Raw genomic sequence first — 23,481 nt, 5'->3', positions numbered from 1 at the left:
ACAACAAAAGCTGACGAAGTTACCACGTTTAGCTGCGTCAGTCTAAGTTTGAACGCTTTTATGCTCGCTTAGTACGTTACTATCGTTACGATAATTTCGCTCAAGTTACCACGTTTAGCTTCGTTAGTCTAAGTTTAAACGTTTTTACGCTCGCTTAGTCTAATTTTGCAAAGTTAAGAGCATTGGGGGCCTTTTGGTCTACATGGGGGCGTCTCGTTCAATTTCATTTCAACTACATAAATCAACAACATTGTCAGTTTTCCGCAGCGCTTTCGGTTACATATTTTCCGGCAATTTCATTATTTTTTCTAAGGCATTGTGTCGATCTTTGTATGAGAAATTTTTCGAGTGAAATTTTTTGACGGCTTCATTATTTTTTCCAATGCATTGTGTCGATATTTCTACGAGAAATTTTCTAAGCAAAACTTTCTGAGTGAAACTTTCCGTTAGCTTCATTTTTTTTCCTAAGACATTAAGCCAATCTTTCTGAGCACAACTTTCTGAGTTAAATGGTCTGCCAGCTTCATTATTTTTTCTAAAGCATTAAGTCGATTTTTCTGAACAAAACTTTCCGATGGAAACTTTCTGTCAGCTTCATTCTTTTTTCTAAGGCATTGAGCCAATTTTTCTGAGCGAATCTTTCCGAGCGAATTGAAACTTTCTGACAGCTTCATTATTCTTTCTAAAGTATTGAGCCGATGTTTCTCAACGAAGCTTCTATCAGCTTCTTTAATTATTCTACAACATTAATTGACACCTTTCTGCATGAAACTTTTCTCCATCAACTCTTTGTGAATATATTTTGCTCGTAATACCGCCGTTTCTCCGTGTGGCGAAAATTCGCATTACATCAAATTTCTGAGCAAAAATTATCTTTACCTTCTTTATTTCTTCTAAGGCATTGAGATCTTTCCGTTCGAAACTTTTTTCGTGGACTTTTCGTACATATCTTTTGCTAACCATACCGCCGTTTCAACCTGCGACAAAAATACAAAACTTTTCATCAGTCTTTCTGACTTAACCAAACCGTTATCTACATTTCGTTGTTTATTCATATCAATGACAGCCAAAACGATTTTTTGGTCAACGTGTTTCTTTAAATTTTCCACTAATAGCTAGTATAGAATGATTTACAACTGTTCGCCTTAAACAAATATCCAAACGCCCCTCATAGTACTAGCTTTGGTGACTTACACAACAATGTGTTGGTTGAAATCATACAGAGATTGCCTTTAAAACTTATTTATGGTACACATCAATTTCTAATGTATGGTTAAATTAAACACAGATGGTTCAGTGGCACCTAAATGGGTCGGGCATGGAGGAATTATCCGAGATGAACATGGTGGAGTGATAGCCGGATTTAATGGAAGTGGAGGATTGGAGTTGGTCATTTTCCAAGAGCTGAAGGCCATAGAAGTAGGACTGAGACTTTGCGAAAACAAGTTGTTTAAGCAAGTTCAAGTCGAGTCAGACTCTATGAGAGCTATCCAAGCTATTAACAAACTTGAAAAACCTCCCTGGTTTTGTGAGGATCTGGTCCAGGCCATTCATAAGATTAAGGAGGCGTTTGAATTTGTGTCGTTCACCCATATATTCAGGGAATGCAATAGGGCAGCTGACTACCTGGCGGGCCTTTGTAAGACAAAATGTAATTTTTGTAATTTCTTAATTCCTCCACTAGATTATCAGTTGACTGTAATAGTGGAGGAAGATGCTGCTGGGAAGATGTATGTTAGATTATAGTTTTTATTGGTAATACAGGTGAGGGTCTGCCTAACCCTAGCTTAATTTCGGAAAAAAAAAAATATATATCTAATGTATCTATTCCTAGCATAACCTTGCGTCCTCTGTTCCGGAGCTTTGCGTGCATAAATCCTTCTGATGACGAGATGAGGAATACTTCTTCTATAGTTTCTTGCATTTTTATTGAAGGATCAGAAAAAATCCGAGCCAATATCTTGTGAGATTTATTTTCTATCAATTGTTTGGTGAACGTTCAATCCTCTTCTTTTGGCCAGGCCCTAGACTAATTCGATTAAGTTACTATCAGATCTAAGGCCGTATAAATAAACAGCAAACACAGTACTAACCTTTTCTTCATCTACCGCAACTTTTCTTAATCGAAACCAACGACGACACAGTACGGAAACTCACTGCCACAATGGTTTAGTACTTCTGTTAACAAGGTGGTGTTTACTTTTGTTTTTTCTCGTGACTTCTCTCTAAGATTTGTGCTAAGCCTGGACTTCTCTTTTTTATTTGTTTATATATTCTTTCCCTTTTACCAATCTTGCGTTATTCCAGTATCCCAGTCTTTATATAATTCTATTATCTAAAGGTGGGAGACGGATTTAAATTTGGATTTCTAGTTTTTTATGGTATTTGATCCCATAACATGCCATAGTTTATTCGTTGAATGCATATACTTATCACGTTCAAATTTTTTTTAGTCAAAACTCAAAACTTCTCATTAACCTGTTGAATGGCTACCATATTAGCTTTATTTATTTATGGGATACATGTTTTATTGATGTTGGATTCCTAGTTAAAGCAGCCGAACACTAGCAATTTCCAAACCAAGGTTGCCAAAGTCTCTTATTCTCTTCATTACATCAGTCCACAAGCCCTGATATATTTGACTTTCTTTTCCTCCTTAGTTGTGTTCCAAAGGGACACCAACACTTATTCCTTCTCGGTTTATTTTTTTATTCCATGTGATGACATGCAAACTCTAATTTAGGCCTCTAACCATGTGTATCAGTGTACAATTTCGATATTTCAACAAGTATTCATTTTCTACCCTCCAATTAAAATTATGCATCCCACTCAAATTAAATTAATTACAAAAAATTATATTACATTTATTTCATATTGGTTTCCCTTAATATTTTCATTCACATTCGTTCACGCGATAAATTTTCATTTTTACGTGCTCTCGTTTTTCTTAACTCATTTTTTTCTTCTTCATTGTTATATGAACTTCGTTCACATGTCAAAGAGGGAGCGGTGTTTCGACCCCCACCTATGTGGCAAACGTCCATTAGTAGTGGTCTCCATTTTATTCGTTTAATCGATAGGGCTAAAGCACAATTTGCAATATCATGGATCAATGTACATGCTCATTAACTCATATATCTAAGGCTGAATCTTAGCCACATGGCTTGCCACTAACGTACATTAATTTATGTCCAGATTCGTTTCTTATCAAATGGATAATTATCAGTTGAGAGTTATATTCAATTATAATTACTTAAGCTACAAGAATACTTAAGTTACAAGGAGTCTCTACTCTACCTATATAAATACAAAACTATTTTTCATAAAGAACTACGTTATTGAGACTTGATCTTATTGATAATTTGGGTACATAGGCAACCGAAAAAAGTACAGTCTCATCATTTTCTTGATCACCATCACTTTTCCCACTAATTTTCTACGTTCTTCATCTTTTTCGTCACCACTTAGTGTTTTGATCATATTTGGTCGAAACAAGAGATATGTTAATTGTGATCAAACATATCTAGTTCCAACCCACTACAAATAAAAGAAATGTACGTGTAGAATAATATATCTGATCTAGCTACATATCTTATATCATTACACGGTGCTCTTGCTTATCCTTGACTCAATGTGCCTAAAAATTTCTTTAACTTTATCTAGGTCCTAGTGGTCTAAACTGTTGATTCTACACCCAAAACTAAAAAAAAATTGTTGCAAAGAGAATTTTATGTGACAGGCCGAATTGTTTTTAATAAGAATGGATAAATGGATTATGGACTTCTTATTTAGAATTTTAGACACCTATGTAAATACCTTGCTCCAAAAGATGAACTTTCATAATGAGTTGAGGGTTGATTTTTGGTAGAGATGATCTTCATACCATGCATTCTAAACTTGCATTTGTTGACCATTAAAATAACATATATATGTTCCTTTTCTTCCAAACCTCCACCATTAGAACTACAACATTATAGCAGCAATCCACATTTCTATAATAGTAGGGCTTGAGTGCTTGACCTTGTTAATTGCTCCTTAGAGATCATTGAAGCTGAACAACATGCATGCAAAACCATTGTCATTCGACTTTTTCCAAATTAATCAACAAAAAATATGCTAACAACTTCAATGGAAAAATTGTGTAAGGGAACCTCTTTCTTAAATGGTAAAACTAATATCCAATGTCTAAAGTTTTGTATATATCCAAATAGTTAATCTTTTTATATTTTGATACTATTTAATATCTATAGAAAATATGACTTCTCCATTGCAGAGTAATTTAGTCACATATTAATCATAAAAGAGAAGTTCCATATTAGAAAACAAGTCTAATAATATTTAAAAATTTGAGTAAAAAATACAAATAGATCTTCCCTACTTAAAATCACAAACCATACTCCATCCTTATTTTATTCCTAGAGAAAAAAAAATCATAGAAAATAATAAATAATCCAACTTACCTAAACCAATATTGTGCTATGCAAATGTTCTTTTAAAATTTTGATTTAGATTAATTATATAATCAAGTGCTATTAACATCACCAATGTGACTTATTATGTGTCACATCCAAGTTAGTCTAGATACCATAATTTGCATTTCTATACTAAAATATAGCTTACATATCCTTCAGATGATGTAGCTCTCCATGTAATAATGCAAGTCATCCTTATTTTAGTCTCTGCTTTGTACAGATAGTTGTTCATAATCTAACTTGAACCAGATGAAGTCACCCCTCCCATCCAAAAAGTCACAAATAATAGTGTGTAAATTTATCAATAAGAAACAATTCCTCGGGTTTGTAAGTCTTCCATATATTTAGTGACATTAATTTTGAAATTAGTTGTGATTTCTTCGTTCAATTCTCATGCTACATTATGTATACTTCTCCCTTCAAAGTGAAAAGGAGAAGATATTCAATATGCTAATGTTATTATCAGAAAAAAGGTAAGTAAAAGAGTACCAACAACGAAGACTATGATTTGTTCCAAAGACTTACCTTGAAAACTTTAATTTGGTCTATCGGTGAGACTTTTGGCAAACATGCATAAAGGTTCTTATCTCTTGAATGTGCTTGGAGTAAAGCACCCTCACTTAACCTGATGTCTGAATCCACTCCTCATATAGTAACCCTGACTAATTCTTATCTGACCATGACAACTATAGTCTTTGTGTGTATAGGCCGGATGTCTAGTGAGCCGGGATCACATGGCATTGTGTTGATGCATGGTTTGTGCTAGTGAGCAGATTGTATTCATATGTTCAAAAATACATAAGTACGTATGCTAGGCATCATTGGTTGTTAAATGGGAGAACTGCATCAAACTTGTTTGCATGGGGAGCTAGACAACACCTTGAGTATGGCTCCTGAATATACCAAATCACTTTGCTGAGGCCTGTGCAATTAATTAGTTATTTCATGTGGTGAGGTCGTGGCATGTCGTGACAGGTCCCACACCTCGATATTGTTGTCTGAACTGCGGGCTAATGCTTTGGTCTTCAAAACTTTATTCCAATGTTGTTGCTGGGTTCATTTCAACTTGTTCAGCCTTTGGGGGCAGTTGGAGTTATAGTTCCAACAATTAATATTACTAGATTTTTGGACCCGTTCAACGAACGGGGATTGTTTAATTAATTGATCGAAGTTTCCAGCGCCAATAATTTGTTAGACTAAATTTTTTTTTTTTTTTTTTTATAGGCCTTATAGTGTATTAAGATATCTAAATTTTGGGCTGTCTTTTTAATTTTTTTTTTTTTTTAATGGATTTTATGATAAATGTTGGCTTACTTCTTAGCCCATTATTAGTATACTTAATTAGCACGTGGTCTCACTTTCACTACTTGTATGTCTAATTTCGACACGTGTATTCTCACTCTCATTTTTTTTTAAGAAAGGAAATGGGTTAACCTATCTCGAAAGTATCTATCTTGAGTTGACTTTAGCGATGAAGTAAATTCATCGCTCTTAAATGTACTTTTATTTTTCCCAATATCCTTTGAACTTCGCTCTCGTTTTTTATAGTGTCATAATTTTTCTATCGTTAGTTTGTTGCCAAGTTCATGATAAGCTTACTTGATGTACACGTAATGTGTAAAGTAAGGTTTTTCATCATCATCACGGAAAAGAAATCCAATGCTAAAATTTATAAGTTGTTGGTGGGTAAATTTATAGTTTTTTTTATCTCTTGATTGATTTCTAAAGCATTTCTTATTTGGGAATGGCTATCGCGAAGAGTTAAATCTGTCAAAGTATTGACGTATTATGAGGGGTTTATGGCTGCTTTATCTGCTGGTGTACTTAAGTAGTTGTTTATTTTTCTACTATTAATTAATGTTGTGTTCTCATACTTGGTAACAAAATTTGCTCATTTCTGTCAATTGAAAATTCCATGTCTTTTGTGCTCAAGGCTTGATCATGTTTTTGGAAATGAAAACCCTGGATTTTATAGACATTTGTGGTGCTCATAAAACGAAGATCTTATCATTAGTTATTCGTTGCCAAGTTCATGATAAACTTGCTGCTGTACATAGAATGTGTATGTGAAGCTTTCTTTTTTTCATCTATCACGAAAAAGAAATCCAATGCTGAAACTTATAGGTTGTTGGTGGGTAAATTGGGAATTGATCATGAAGGTTTTGTAGATAAGAAACGGCTACTTAAACATCCTATGCTTTCTTCATTGAGTGAAAGTTTGTATACCATATAGCTGTAGTGTACTTGGATATTTAAATCATATCATATTCTTAGTGTTTTTGATATACTAATTGTTTCTAGTTATTAGAGATATCTTTACATTTGAAGAATGTTTTGTTTGAAGGTCTTTTTGTCAAATTTTAGTAAAGTTTTTTCCCATGTCTTATATGTATTTTTATTTATTTATTGTTTTATAGGTTCTCTTGGAATTTACTGAACGGGTGCCATTAAATGAAATAATTTTTTGCAAGTATTTGTTAAAAGACTTGCAAGTATTTGTAGTTAAGCTATAAACATGATACATTAGCCATTAATCAGTAGATTATATACTTTTCCTTTAATAAAAATTTCATTTATTATTCGAAATCATAAACAATTTCTGAGTCTATACATGACTTGCATGAACTCTAAAAATCTTGAGTCAATATCTACTTACTCAACATAAGTTTCATTATGAAGTCGATTGCCTGCGAAGCTTAGGCCACTTTCAATGAAATGATCGAGAGAGTTAAAAATTTGATATACTTTCACATATTTGTGAAAAGTAAGAGATGATTTACAGGTGCAAACTTCTCTAACTACAACAGAATGCCACTAACTACAACAGAATGACATACACTTTCAATAAAAGTAGGAAATGAAAACCTAAACCAACAATTAAGATTAATAACACTAAAAGCAATTTTTTGCAAGTACATTGAAGTCCAATGACTTCAAATATAGTCATCTACCTTGATCAAGTTGTCATCTATGTTGATTATTATATAGCCCTTTCGGCTTTCTCCAATTGGATATGTGCTAATCAATTATATACATCTCATTTTGTATTATCCAATTTTATACCAACTAACTAAAACAGGAAGAAAAAAAAACAAAGATAATAGGCTTAGGCAAACCCTCGTCTGCATTAAGACCTTATGTAAATCATTCGATAAACTTGTTTGTTACAATATCAATTAGACTTTTATCTAGTGGAAGAATAGTACATACATGAGAACCTTTATGGAATGAGATAAGCTAGCCATTACATCGGGTGCACTATTTACTTCTTGGCACACATGGTTGTAGTTGAGAGTTTGATCCCTGTAGATATTTTTATGGCTGCAAGCAAGTTTCTGCAATGCCATGGTGCGTCCTCTAAGCCCTTTGAGATTTTGAATTTTCTTAAAAGTGTTTGAACAGACAGAGACTTTATTGATGCTTTGCTACCCACATAGATATTAAGTCCTATCTCCATTGTTTTGAGTTCCTGGTACAATACTCATCTCTTTGACCCTCCTGTGTGTAAAAAATATCTTTCGCTCATGATTTATTGACATGTTGACTGTGCACAGTGTCGTTAGCGTCGTTAGCGAAAAATCTCAAGTTCAACTGTAGATTGAAAAGTTGAGATGATCAAATCACTTAAAACATAAGCAATTTACTACAAAAGGAAAATATTTCCTCCGATCAATAGATATACAAAAAGGAATACCATACCTATGGAATCATAAAATAAAAATATGAGAAAGTCATATATAATCACTAATTATTGGGGGGAAAAATGTATATATATAATCACTTAAATTGGTATCAAAGACGTATAGTTCTCTAATCTCATTGATCTACGGACATGCAAATTAATATTTAAAGAAAGTCACATTTAGCCTATTAAAAATGAATTACTCACCTGAAGGCCTCAAGTATATGTAAAGACCAACTCTTCTTTTATGTTTGAACTTTGCAGACAACCAAAGAACTTGCCCGATGGCATGGGCACTTGTCGAACGTTGCACTGCATTGCTTCAACTGAAAGGTGCACGTAGTTTTGTGCAATGAGCTATGTTGTGATAGTAGTTATTGTAGTTCAGAAAGAAAAACAAACATACTAAACGGCAACATAGTATAAAACAAATATCTAAAGGCCGCCCTATATATCACTCTTATGCTATGGTTGTTGAATTCATTGCTCTAAAAATCAATATGCAACCTTGCTCCACACTTCTCAATGTTCCCCCTGAAGTGAATTGAATCTTCCCGCATCACCAAAGAATTTAATTAGTGAATGGTATGCATTGACACACAATAGGTCCAGAAAGGACTTGGCACGCCGTGAGAACATTGAGAAGAGGGTAGACAGTGTAGAGCCTTTAACAGTTAACAATGATGATGCAAGTGATACTGAAGCATGATTAGTTCATATAAAAAATTTTAAGATCATAATGACATTCAATATGAATAGTACCTTAATAAATCAAGATTGTTCAAAGATCCATTTTCCCAAAGAATTCAGGAACTCCACTAATGGACTTATATTTGAAGTCCGTCAAAGACAAATATGAGGAATGTGGCCTGAACCAAAAAGAAAAAGTGAAGGAAAGAATACTAATGCCATTTTTATGTACCTTAATCAAACAATGTTTGGATGGCCATTTTGCTAAGATGCTATAGTGATCTATATACGATAGCCTTTACAATGTTATGCATGTGTTAATTCTCCACAGAGCCTGACATACCACGCGACATTCCTATAAATATTTTGATAATAAATATGTTCACGTCAGTAAGCAATTTACTAACCCATAACCATATCTAGCTTATCAATAAGCTTCAATTAAGAGTTCGGTTTAAACTCCACATGTATTCCTTAACTACCTCAGGTCCTTCACAACTTAAATAGTTTATTCCGATGATATTTGCGAATATCTGGTATGTATATAGTATTCTTTATCCCAGGAACTTTATAAATGGATCTTTGCTTGAGATTATCCACAAAGTGAATTAAGAGGCAACGCTGAAGTACGTAGTACAAAGTTTAAAATCCTCATGGAGATGAAGTGTGAGAATCCAATATTCCATTATGTGCTCTCTTTTTGGAAGCATAACATCTATCTCCCATTCAATCCTGCTAGTGGACGTTCTTCATCTCACTTACATGATGTGCATGATTAAGGAAGGGTAAGCAGTAACTAAACTAACATTAAAATTGATTTTTTTAATTAAACAATTAAATCAATTCAATTGACACATAGATCAAAACCATGAGAAACAATAAATTCATAAGAACAAAACTTGCTTGAAAATAAAGCTTATATCGAAGAGACTCTTTTTACATTTTTTTATTTGATAAGACTGGTCATGATTATCACAATTTTATCAAATTGTGTAACATACTATAAAAGCACCCTATATAAGGATCCCCTTCTTACAACTACAACACCTTTGGCTAAGTGGGTTAACTAAAACATTGTGAATTTGAGTTACAACGGTCATAAGTTAATTTCACTCTCAAGAAGTAAAACCATTAAACCTAACAAATGACTCAGTTGTGTTTTATCTTTAATTTACTTGGGTAATTAAGTCAGTAGCATCCAAAATATTGAACCACTTCAAAATATGGTTTTGTCAATACTCACTTCCAGATATAGAAGGTGAAACCATTTGTAAGAAGGTTCATAAAAACCATATACCGATATTTCATTTATTATACACGATAAATGTAGAATGCTTACATTTGTAATGGCCTGGTAGGATTGCAAATATGATTTCCATCAGTTTGAACCGCTCCAAAAAATTCTGCAACCACAATAACGAACAATAGGAATCAACACTTACAATTTGAGTTACAAATATATTCATCAGATAACAAAATTCTTATTTCATGCAGAAGCATCCCATTATAGTGTTACATTATATTGTAAAAAAAAAGGGAGTGTTAGTAACAATTAGATGCATATGCATGGACACACTTAATAATTAACATTATATTCATATAATATATCAAAGCAAATAGATGATCATCATCTACATATTAGATAATCAGATTCGTGACACAATGTTTCCATACACACGTGGTTAAGAAAAAGATTATATGAGTAGAGAATCCTCATATTCGACCTTTCGTCGATTTATATTTTTTATTTAAAAAAAAAAAATCTAGAGATTAGTCAACATTTTATACACTTAACACTGCAACTTAAGTGTATATAAAGAGAAACACAAACAATGACAAAATGGAGATTACCCATGTCGCCGATTGCATATGCCGTGTGATCTCGATCTATGGCGATGAAGAAGATAACTGCAGTGACTCCAAATCATATTCAACCAAAAATTCCAGCAATCAAATATAATCAACAACTTATTTCAAAAAAAAAAAAAAAAAAAAAAAAGCGGTCATAATCAACATCGAAAGTTGAACAATAAAATTGTTATTGATCTTATAAACACAGGTTTTAGTCCCTTAGAAACCTTGTCCAATGCAATTTGAATTTCAGGCCACTTGGGGTTGCAAATAAATGTGGTGAAAATATCGGGGAGTTCGGCCCATCTGGAAATGGCTATGGCATCCTAATAATTTTGAACCATATATCTTGGACCACCTATAGATGATGGTAAAACTAATCATTTGTCATTATATATTCATTTTCAAAGGTTGCAAGTGAGTATTTGGGATTTAATTTAACTTACCTGTAAAAGACGATGGTAAAACTAATCGCCTACCAACAGATGCAGGTTTAGTGTCCCCATAAACAACAGCATCAACCAACCCTTGGTTGGTATAGTTCAACACGAATCGTATGTTGGTTATTTCTAACCCACGAAAGCCTCATTTCCTTAGCAGCAGTGTATGCATCAACCCAAAATTGTTGCTTCAATCGACCACCTATAAATATTGTTAGTCCTTCATTTGCTCTCATTTGCATTCTAAAAGCATAATACTCTCTCATGGTAACATGTTGTCTATTACCAAATTTACTACCATTTCTGTATTTGATTTCAGGCCTATACCCATCAGCTCCATCAGGAAATAAGAGAGGGTATTGCATTGACATAAAACTTGGAAAAGTCTCATCGATTCTCTTCAAGTTGTATCCTTTCTTGTCAACAACAACGTCACGGTGACCTTGAGATTCATCTCCATTACCAACAATGAGACCAGCTACCTCATTAGAAGTTGGCAAGTTGTATACTCTTCCGTCAGTCAGTCTTGTACTAATCAGTCTTATACTAACATCAGCGATTTCAGATTCTGTAAATCTATCTCTGGCCATTCTGTAACTCTTAGCTATTCTGTTGTTTTCATTTAACATTTCAATGAGTCCTGCTATAATGTTTGGATCCAATGGTTTTTTCTTTTCAATCTTTTTACTAAAAGAGTTCAATCTGTTTTGCATTTCATTGGCTGTATCATATACGTATAATTGGCCAAATTTAGGAATCTGACCTGGCATAAAGAAGAAAAACAAAATAAACACGTAAAGTACATGTAATGACAAAATTATTAAGAAAAATCAAATGTCAAATTATTTTCTCCATTGTTCATTAAAGAAAATTATACATACTAAAACAATATAATATTTTGCACTTTATTTGTTGTATACATGTATAACTGACCAAATTTAAAAGGCTAACCTGGAATTGGTAGCAAGGTTCCAATTTTGTGATGATTCTGCCCACTAATCTTATAAACATATGGCCTCTTTCCGTTGTTTATTTTTTTTATCAACCACTCCTCCAGTTGATGTGAAAGCAAACATCGAGTTATACGCCCATATATTTTCTCTATAATTTCCTAATCTTGTACCATTTTCATAATCTAGTAGTTGGTTTAGGAATGGAGGCGCATCAGCCAGAACAGGAAGTTGAACTTTTCCATGTAGGCAACATATTCCAAACTTTGGTTTTTTGGTTTGTCTTGTTCGCCCAACCCTTTCTTCATACCATAATATTGCTCCACAAAACGAACACACACAGTTTGGTTCTCCAAAATTCCATGCTTCTTGAAAATTTTCTGTGTGAAAAAATAACAAAATAACACACAGTTAAAATTTTTACATTCTAAATATCAAAATAACATATATTTAGATTCTTACTTGTATGTTCACTTTCTCCAAGCATCATGTCTTCATATGAATTGCTATCTTCATCACCATCTGATTCACATCCATTGATTTGTGAATAGTAATCATCATCTCTGAGCGAATCAAAACAGTTTCTTTTTCTCTTGAGGTCTGTTTTTTTTTAATTGGAATTTCTTTCATTAAATCCTTCTTTAGCTAATTTTGCAAATCACCAACACCTAGAGGTCTATTCCTCTTTTTTGCTAAAGAAGACATCCGATTAGATCGATTAAATTTACATTCTTCTTTACTTAGTACTGGAGTACTAAGAATTGGTTTTTTTGCCGAACAATTTTCAGGGTCAAATACATTTGTTCTTGATCTTCTTGCAGCTCTAGGTTTAGTTGTACTATGTGCTGCTTTGACACTATTTGTAGTACGCTTTGTTGTCCCTCTTGCAACCATATTAGAACTGTAAGTTGCATAAGACATAAAATTATTATAAGAACTACTAAAATTTACTAAAACAAATATAATTGCTATCAATAAAAGCATTATCTATTAGTTTTGTATGTTTGTACATGTTGAACAGGCTATGTTATATTTGACCCAAAGCAACAAAATAATGGCAAAGAGGCTTTAGTCCTACTATCTACCCTTGATGGCATATCACAATCAGTAATGGGATACATTCAAAGAACAAAGAGTGTCTCTTGTTTCTCTCTGAAAACTAAAATCTTCCTGTTAGAAAATGTTTGAGTTGTTCGATTGTGGTTCACTTTTAATCCGATTATCAATATTGTGACAATCTTGGTACCAATTAGAATCAAAATTCAAGTACAAACTATTGGATTGCGATTTGATAATGACAGAACGCAGTTTGGAAAATAGTAGAGCGCGATTTCTAATTTAGCAGAGCATGCTTTGTAAGCGAATCTCCTTCAAAATTGTGAAACTACGGTTTTTGAGCTGGAGCGATGGTAGTAGGACGGTATTGTGGCATTTCTAAGTCCCCATCTCCAAGAAAAAAAAAAAATCGAATCAAACATAATATAAACAAGAAGAAGAGTACCCGATTTGGTGAACAATGTACGTGTTTTGGTTGAGTATATAGACGGTAAGGAGGTGTTTTGGTTGAATATGTATAAATGAATAGTAGATTAGGGAGATTAAGCAAATCTAGGGAGGTATTTATAATTATTTAGCATTTTTTTTAGGAGTCGTTCAATTACTACATGATTTGTATATAGATAGGAGATAAGGCATGATTTCGTAGGAGGCTCAATTATTAAGTGATTTGTATATATCTTAAATTAGATTTTTTTTTTTCAATTAGCTAGAAGTTATTGTATTCCAAAAGGAGGCCACTTCTTGGTCTATATATAATTTTCATTGGGTATAGAGCAACTATAGTAAGTTAGTAACTATATACACTCATAAAAATAAATTTTAAATGAGCAATGGACGTAAACCATACATTCTTTTATAGATTTTAGAATTGATATATTGACTATAAGAGAAGGTAATCTTGATCAAGTTTTTCATGGGCACAGATATATCATACACTTTAATTTTCTCGATGCCCATAGAAAATAACATATGTTTTGATGAACATTGAGATGAGCAAACTGAACCTTTGTTATCTCGGCAATAACAGGTTTTGTCCAAGCAGCCCATATCTACCTATGTTTGCCTTCATGGGGGGGGTGAAAGCATATACATGATTAACTACTCAATGGTATGCATATTAATTTTTGGTCTGGTCTCGTGGTGATAGGAAGTTACTGAAATCTTAATTGAACATTTTGTAGCAACTCTGTGCCTCTGCGGTATACATTCTAGGCCCTGGCATATCTCTAACAGGGGAGCTCACGATGTATGGGCCCATAGATTAGCTGCACTGGATGCGGAACAATGAGCCTGCTTAATTTTGTTGTGTAGGCAATGGTTCTTCAGAATTGAAGTCTGCTGCTATGCGTATGTGAATGAAATTAGTGATCTTCTTGGATGTATTCTCATCTATTTAAAGAGACCTACTTAGCCAGGACTGCTGCTTCAGCATCATCACTTTCCTTGGTGGAATTTGCAAATGTTCTCCCAATTTGACTATTTAGACAACGCCTTACAACCTGGCAAGCCATCTCATTTGACATAGCATCCCATAAACCGTCGCTTGCTAATATGACAAACTCGTCTTTCTCCGTATGCTCTGTTATGCTGATCTCTAGTACAGAAATCACATACAATTTAAGGTACCGATCGCTTTACATTCATCATATTTAGATCTTAGTTACGTTCAGAAGATAGCATAAACAGCAGGAAGTAAGACTAATTCCATTTCTTAAAGGATAAATCATTGGACATACCTATGGATCGAGAAGTAGCAAGCACTCCTAGTACTCTATAACCATTCCAATTTATGACTCTTCCACCAGCGGCTTCTACTCCTTCCATTTCATCTAGTCTATCAGGCTGCAGAAAGATGTTTCCCACGCTTGGAGTTAAGAACTTGTAAATAGTTCACAAAATAAACACACATTTTATTTTCAAAGTGAAAAGTTTTACATGATGCATCAAAATCTAATAGTCCACAATGGAGTCATGATGCCTTATCATAAGCTAGCATCGGATGCATCGATCGTGAAGGAGATAGAATCTGATTTACAGGGGTGGTTGTAATTAGAACATCGGATTAAAATCATACTTGCAAGTATGTGCAACTGTGGCAGATGTTGATAATGAGGAATATGACATCCTGGTGAATGCTCTACGACAGATTGACCAGAATAGTGTATCTGCATCCGAAATAACCACCCCACAGGTTGGTGCCAACAACGAAACACTGGTCCTGACACTGACGCACTTTCACATCAGTTTGTTGCTGAACATAGGAACAACAGTGGGGGTAATACTTTCATGAAAAATCATATAAAAACAGTTGAGCGATTGAAAAAAAAACTATTGCAAGAAAAGCATACCTTGCAATAGAGCGATTGAAGAAGGAGAGAAGTGGAAGCAAGTCACTGCATCCGATATTGGTGCAAGAGATTGAGCAAACGTTAGGAATTCCAGCACAAAAAAAATAGAATCTCTAACACTGAAATCAAACAAAAAAACAAACAGAAACCAAAGCTAAACCTACTTCAATATACCAATTTTTGTTATTAAGGTTCAGTTTGTGTTCCGCGAACTCAATAACCACTAAATGAAACTATAGCGGATAGGTTTTCAATTTGGTATTATCTGTGGATGAATTCAGGGGTGTGAGCCTGTGAGGTACCTAACACAGTATTAACAATTGATAAAGGTTTTATCCCTTGTTGTTTCTGTTTATCATCACCACATATTGAAGCATCATTACCAAAACAAAAACAACTATAACATTTATAAAGAGATCAAAAAAATAATAAGAGTTAGATCATCTTAAGTATATACATTGCTTCTCTAGTAGCTTGTTCAACCTATTTTTCATCAAATCATGTACTGAGATTATATATACTGCAAACACCTGGGAAAATAAAATAAAGATAAACATACTGGGCCAGGGCTGGCCAGATATTTTTTCATTTATTTAGCAGGCGACTAACTTAAAACACAATGTATTACCTTGGAAAAGTATCCAACTATGTGGCATCTCGCTCATCACATTCACATAAAACATTAAGGAGAAACAAATTGACATCATAATAAAGAGTCTTGTGATCAAGAAACAATTTTGCCAAACAACACATATTCTGGCCATACACCTTGTTCTTCGTGTAACGAACCTACTTTAAGTTTTAGAGATCCACACACTATATCATTTCAAGCAAACCGTGGTTGAAAATCACAAAACCTACCAAACTTTAAGGGGCGCTTCATGAAATTGAGAAAAAATTCACAGAAATACAACTTTAGAGAGTCGATCATTGTTTTCTGGCGGGAAAGGGGAGAAATACCATGTCTCGATCTCATTTAGCTTTTAAATGGTGATTTGGACTTGAAAAACTGTTTCGTTAACATAATACACAACTTTTGAAATTAGTGACTTTTCGTCACTCATATACCTAGATATGCCACCAGAATTTTCAAATGGTTCTCAAAAACTCATTTGCAAACGGATACTTAGGCTTTTCAGGAAAAATTTAGTGGAGGGGCTAAATCCCATTTTCTTTATCTCTAACAACAATTCATGAAAACAGGCAGATTTATTACACAAAGCTCGAGGGCTTGTCATCAAGGACATTGAGATATTGGACTTAGGGACACCATGGTATCGCAGGATGGCGATGTTCGGTCCCAATACCCTTTCTATATTATAGAGCACCCGAGCAACCCGACTAAGAATGATGGTGAATCTATCATCTGTGGGTGCGAGGCTCTTAAGGAAATCGACAGATGGGACAATTCTCTTCTGTAAGCTTGATGTCAACAAATTTGAGTCCGTGGATAGGAGTTTACCCAGATTGGGTCCTGAAATGCCAATGTTACTGTAACATTCAAGCTTGGGTTTCAACGTTTTCTCGGGAGAGGCTAGAAGGAGTCGAGGGTGGTAGGCAATGAGTTTTGAGATGTGGGCATCAATGAAACCATAGGATTTGAAGAGAGACAGAACAAAGTTAGGTTTAGTAATTGTGGATTTCTTGATAACAACTTTTTTGGAAGCTTTGAGAGCTGATTCTAAGGTTAACCCACACTTATTTATGAGGTAATCTACTGTGAAACTTGCTTTCTCCTCCTCATCATTGGGTTTTGGGAATCTGAATGGTGATGGTTTTTGGAACAAATACAAACAATGGCTAACTTTCGGTCTTGAATCTCTAACAATATTTCTGCATACATAATGAAATTGATGGAACATTGTATAAAAGTAAGTTTAGTTGACACTTATAGAATACGTTTCCATTCATGCCTGTTCTTCATAATCCTCTCTCAAAATGTGAAACTAAGCCCTAAACAAACCCAACAGACATGCAGAGGGACACATATGATTGATGGGTTTTAAAGGGTTGCACCGGTGCTACCCTTCCAACTGAAGTAAACCATCCGCAGCACATTCTCTGTTGTTTAAAATCCAAAATACATAAATTTAATTACCACTTTGTATCTTCCACACTTATGCACTAACATTTTACAGAAGTGCAAACATGTTAAGTATGATAAGGACAACCTTCAAACTTAAATTGTAACATACAACCACTGAAATTGAAGATTATAAAAATGTGTAATTGATTGAACTGCCTGGAACGACATTGGTGTCTTTTTCTTCGTTGTAATTGGGGGTTTTAAAGCTTTAGTTTTTTATTTTTATTTTTATTTGGATAGAACTCTGGCTTGGTAGGGAAGAAGATAAAAGTGAGATGTAGGATGCGTAGGGTTTTTTGTTTTTTCCAAAATTTTTGGTGCTTTTAATATTATTGTTTTGAAATTGGGCGAAATTTCTATGAGATAGGGAGGTGAATATAATTTGAGAATAGACAAAGGAGATTTAAACAAATCTAGGGAGGTGTGACTAATTATTATTCCATCCAATTTTTTAGGAACCAATCATATTGATCGAAGTGCAAAATACAATGATATAGTGAGGAGAGAGAATGTGCACGAGCTTTTTTTATATATATATATATAGATGGTTGTTGCTTCGGAGGAAAAGGAAGAAACAAGTACTACACCTTGTTTATGATGTTTTTCCCCATATTCAGTTTGGTCACTGTGTGGTCAACACATCAATATTGGAAGCCTCATAGACTTGGTAATGACAATGGGTCTACCACATGGCCACCAATGGCACACACTGATCAACATCCTTGCTAGTCGCACAAGTTACGCTTATTGAATGGAGAACTTCAATCAAGGCTGGCCATCAAGGCACTCTTAGTTTCCGACGAATGAGGCCTTGTGTCGACATTGCATCTGGGTTATGATAGCACCTACAGGAGTCCAAGTCTAGTTTGTGTTAAGGTGCGGGTCTCATGTGTGTTTGAGAGTGTGCAAGTGTGTGCATTTGTTGTCTGCCTTCAGAAACAATGTGTTTCCGAGTTCTGATTCTTTTTCTGGCCAAATATATGCGACTTTCTGAGGCTATGGGAAGTATTGTGGATCAATTTCTTTTCTTTTAAAACGTGTTTTCTTACATTAGAGAAACATCTACTAAATCTATTATCTATATACTAAAGCAGAGACCTCTAATGAAGGATTTTCTCTCTCCTATGTGGCACTCTAATATGAGAGTTAGTTTTTTTTTTCTCTCCTATGTGTCACTATAATATGAAAGATAATATTTTCTAATAACCTACAATCCCACGTACATTGAACCTCTTTTGAGAGTTTGAGTGTATTTCTAATTATTATATTTAGAGAGTTTGATTGTATTTCCAATTCTTATATATTTTTATCAAATAAAAAAATTTATTAAAAAATAGGTGATTTGTAAAAGGTAATTTCCTATTACGAATCAAACACTTTTAGTGTTCCAATTCTTATATATTTGATCAAATAAAAAAAAAATTGCTAAAGAATAGGTGATTTGTAGAAACTAATTCCCTATTACAAATCATACAATTTTAGTGTCTATAATAAAACACCGACTTATTTCGAATATATCCTTAACACGGCCTCAAAACATAGTTAAAAACAATTATACAAAAAATAACCTCGCAAAATATATAATAGAAAATGAAAAAAAAAATAACGGCAAAGTAATAATGACAAATATTTTAAAAAATATATAATACTGAATGAAACTAACGTCAAAAAACAATTAATAGGGAACCGAAAACTGAATGCAAATACATCGAACTAACCTCAAATAATATTTAACGGGAAATCATAAACTGGATGCAAATGCAAGCATTAAACTAATCTTAAAAAGTAATTAATAGAAAATTAGAATATGGATACAATTGCATTAAACTAACCTCAAATAATAATTAATGGAAAATCTAAACTTGGATGCAAATACACCAAACTAACATAAAAAAATAATTGTCGGAAAATCAGAAACTGGATGCAAATGCATTGAGCTAACCTAAAAAAAAATTAATTATAAATTTGAAACACGATGCAAATCGTGGAACTAATCTTAAAAAATAATTAACGGAGATCGAAAACCGGATGCAACCGCTGACATGAACTAATCTCAAAAAATAAAATGGATGCAAATGTATTGAACTAACCTCAAGAAATAATTAACGGAAATCGAAACTGGGACGCAAATTCATTGAACTAACCTTAAAGAAAAATTAATTATAAATTGGGAACACAATGCAAATGCGTGGAACTAATCTTAAAAAATAATTAACGAGAAATTGAAACCGGATGCAATTGTACTGAACTAATCTCACAAAATAAAATGGATGCAAATGTATTAAACTAACCTCAAGAAATAATTAACGGGAAATCGAAAATTGGATGCAAATTCATTGAACTAATCTCAAACAATAATTAATGGGAAATCGGAAACTAGATGCAAATGCAACTTTATCAAATAATAAACGAGAAATCGGAAACTGGATGCAAATACATTAAACTAATCTCACATAATAATTAACTGGAAATCAGAAACTGGATGCAAATGTATTGAACTGACCTCAAAGAACAATTAACAGGAAATTGGAAATTGGATGCAAATGTATTAAACTAATCGAAAAGAATAATTAACGAGAAATCAGAAACTGGATACAACTACATTGAACTGATCTAAAAAAATAACGGGAATTAGAAATTGGATGCAACTGCATTGAACTAACCTCAAAATATAAATAACGAAAAATCAGAAACTGGATGCAAATGCATTAAACTAATCTCAAAACATAGTTGGGTTATATGTTGTGGGTATATCTCGATAAATATAGTTTTGCATTTAAAATGATGTTTATCTTATCTCTTTACGTATGATTGGGAACTCCTTGCTATTCAAGTAGCTTCAATATATATATGAACTTCACATTATTAGGCAATCTCACAAAACTTCAATCAAACTTCTATTATTAAATAACAAAATGAAGTTGAATGGTTTTATCAAAGGTACTTTTTTTCTAATGGAGAGTGAGGTTTTCACGTTATAAGAAATTTGGTTGAGTGATTAATATAATATTAATATATAATAGTTATGCATATTTGCAAATATTTTTTCAGAATAATTAATATAACAACACCCGTTCGTAGATAATCTTTGAAGATTCCACATAGTGAGTCATGCATAATTTAAAAAATAATTAATGGGAAATCGGGAACTGGATAATCTTCGATGATCCCACATATAGTAAATCAAGCATAATTTACTTTTTATGCATGTTTGCAAGGACACTACAGATGGATCAGTAGACGTTGGTATTACACACCACAATGGATAATTAAAAGGAAATTGGAAATTGGATTCAAATACATAACTGAGCTTAAAGAGTATTTAACGGGAAATCGGAAACTTTATGCAAATGCAATAAACTAAACTCAAAAAGTAATTAACTAGAAATTGAAAACTGACCGGGTGCAATTGCATTAAACTAATGTCAGATAATAACTAACACGAAATTAGAAATTGGATGCAAATCTTTGAAAAATATTTAACGAGAAATAGGAAACAATATGCAAATACATCAAACAAACCTCAAATAATAATTAATGGGAAACCAAAAACTCGGTGCAAATACATTGAACTAAACTCAAAAAATAATTGACATAAAATAAAAAACCGATACAACTGCATTGAACTAACCTCATAGAATAATTGGTGAAAAATCAGAAATTAAATATAAATGCATTGAAATAATCTCAAAGAATAATTAACGGGAAATAAAAAACCATATATAGTTGCAACGAATTAACCTCAAAGCATAAATAATCAGAAACAAGATGCAGATGTATTGAACTAATCTTAAAGAGTTATTAACGAGAAATCAGAAACTGGATCATATGCAATGAACTAATCTCAAAGAGACTAATTAGCCAAACATTGAAAAGTGGATGAAACTACACTGAACTAACCTAAATGAATAATTAACGGGAAATTATAAATTTGATGTAATTGCATTGAACTAACCTTAAAAAATAATTAATGAAAAATCGAAAGCTTGATGCAAATACATTGAACTAACCTCAAAAAACAATTAACATAAAATCAGAAATTGGATGCAATTACATTGAACTAACCTCAAAGAATAATTAATGGAAAACTAAAAACTGGATGCAACTGCATTAAACTAAAATCAGAGATTAACTAATGGGAAATCAGAAATTTGATGCAAATACATTGAAATAATCTCAAAAAATAGTTAACTGAAAATCGGAAGTCGGATGTAACTGTATCACACTGACCTCAAAGCATAAATGTCCGCTTTTTTAGCCTTCTCACATGAGTAATTACAAGTAATTAGGAACCCAAAACAAAAGTGAGTTTATAAAAATAGACTCTTACATATATGCAATTTGTATAGAAATTGTAAACTATCGAACTAACCTAGAAAAACAATTAACGAAAAATTAAAAATTGAATGCAGATGTATTGAACTAACCTCAAAGAGTAATTAACGGGAGATTGGAACCTAGATGCAAATGTAATGAACTAATCTCAAATACTAATTAATGAACCATGAAAAACTGGATGTAATCGTATTGAATTAATCTTAATGAATAACTAACGGAAATCATTAAGTGGATGCAATTGCACCTGAACTAACCTCAAATAATAATGAGCGAGAAATTAGAAACTTGATGCAACCGCATTGAACTAACCTCAATGAATAATTAATGAGAATTTGGAAACCGGATGCAACGCGTGCTACATTAAACTAACCTCAAAGAATAATTAATGGAAAATTAGAAACTTGATGCAAATGCATTGAACTAATAACCCTAAAACATATTTGTATTATATGTAGGGGGAATAAATGTCTCCACAAATATAGTTTTGCATTTTAAGTAGTGTTTATCATAATTCTTTTATTATGATTGGGAATGCCTTGCTATTCAAGTAGCTTCAATATTATCTTAAGCCACAATGGACATTCTCACAAAACTTCAATCAAACTTCTATTGTTAAACCTAACAATAAAAATAAGTCGATAAGTTTTATCAAGGTTTGATGATTCCTTTTTATAGAGAGTGGTGCAAGAAATTTAAATGAGTAATTAATATAATTTTCATATCTCATAGCTATGCATAGTTGCTAATATTTTTTTAAATAATTTAATATAACGACACCCGTTTGTAGGACACGTTCATGTGATAAATTTTTTCAAGTGGGAGTAGTGTATTATTTGAGGATATGGAAACAATCAATCTGTTTTAGTGATTTGTACACATTAGTACGTATGTTGAGCGGTGATGATTTACCGCTGAATCATCATAAATATAATAAAACTATTATACAAGCTAGATCGAGTTTAAGATAATTCCATTTGAAAATTACAGATTAATATCCTAAACAACAAAGTGAAGAGGCTATCTCAATTTGATCCCTTAGTTTCCAAGTACTTATACACCATAATCGCTGCTCATTAACGTATTTCGGTTTATTTTCAATAAAAATATATTCTGATTTGAAAATTTGCCTCTAAATCACCATAAATCTAAGAAAACTATTATACAAGCTAAATCGAGTTTAAGATAATTATATTTAAAAATTATGGATTAATATCTTAAACCACAAAGTGAAGAGGCAATCTCAATTTGATCTCTTAGTTTCCAAGTACTTATGCATCATAATCGCTGCTCATTAACGTATTTCGGTTTATTATCAATAAAAATATATTCTGATTCGAAAATTTGTGTGAGACATTTTGTAAAGCCTTTTTAGCAAACAAAATATTTAATAGATCCCGGGCGTATGCCCGGGTCCAAAATCTAGTCTTCACTGTAGTGAAGGTTTCTCTTCATAACTGTAGAATTACAAAGGTTGTCTACAGTTTACACCCTTGGATCGAGTGAAGACTCTGTTATTTGTTGTTGAGTACGTTTGCTTCTTGCTAATTATGTTTGGTTCATTGTTT

General features: G+C 33.0%; 1 protein-coding gene across 1 annotated transcript; it reads left to right on the top strand.

Moving 5' to 3' along the window:
- Window positions 1-1,269: 1,269 nt before the first annotated feature.
- On the top strand, window positions 1,270-1,746 carry LOC147482179 (uncharacterized). The gene has a single exon (XM_086579228.1). The coding sequence runs from the start codon at window positions 1,270-1,272 to the stop codon at window positions 1,744-1,746; it is 477 nt and encodes a 158-aa protein (XP_086435354.1).
- The last annotated feature ends 21,735 nt before the right edge of the window (window positions 1,747-23,481 follow it).

This window comes from Coptis chinensis, chromosome 8, assembly GCF_015680905.1.
Source record: "Coptis chinensis isolate HL-2020 chromosome 8, ASM1568090v1, whole genome shotgun sequence".
In the NCBI taxonomy this organism is placed as follows: Eukaryota; Viridiplantae; Streptophyta; class Magnoliopsida; order Ranunculales; family Ranunculaceae; genus Coptis; species Coptis chinensis.
The sequence above is the reverse complement of the archived record's forward strand: the minus strand, read 5'-3'. Positions and strand labels throughout refer to the sequence as shown.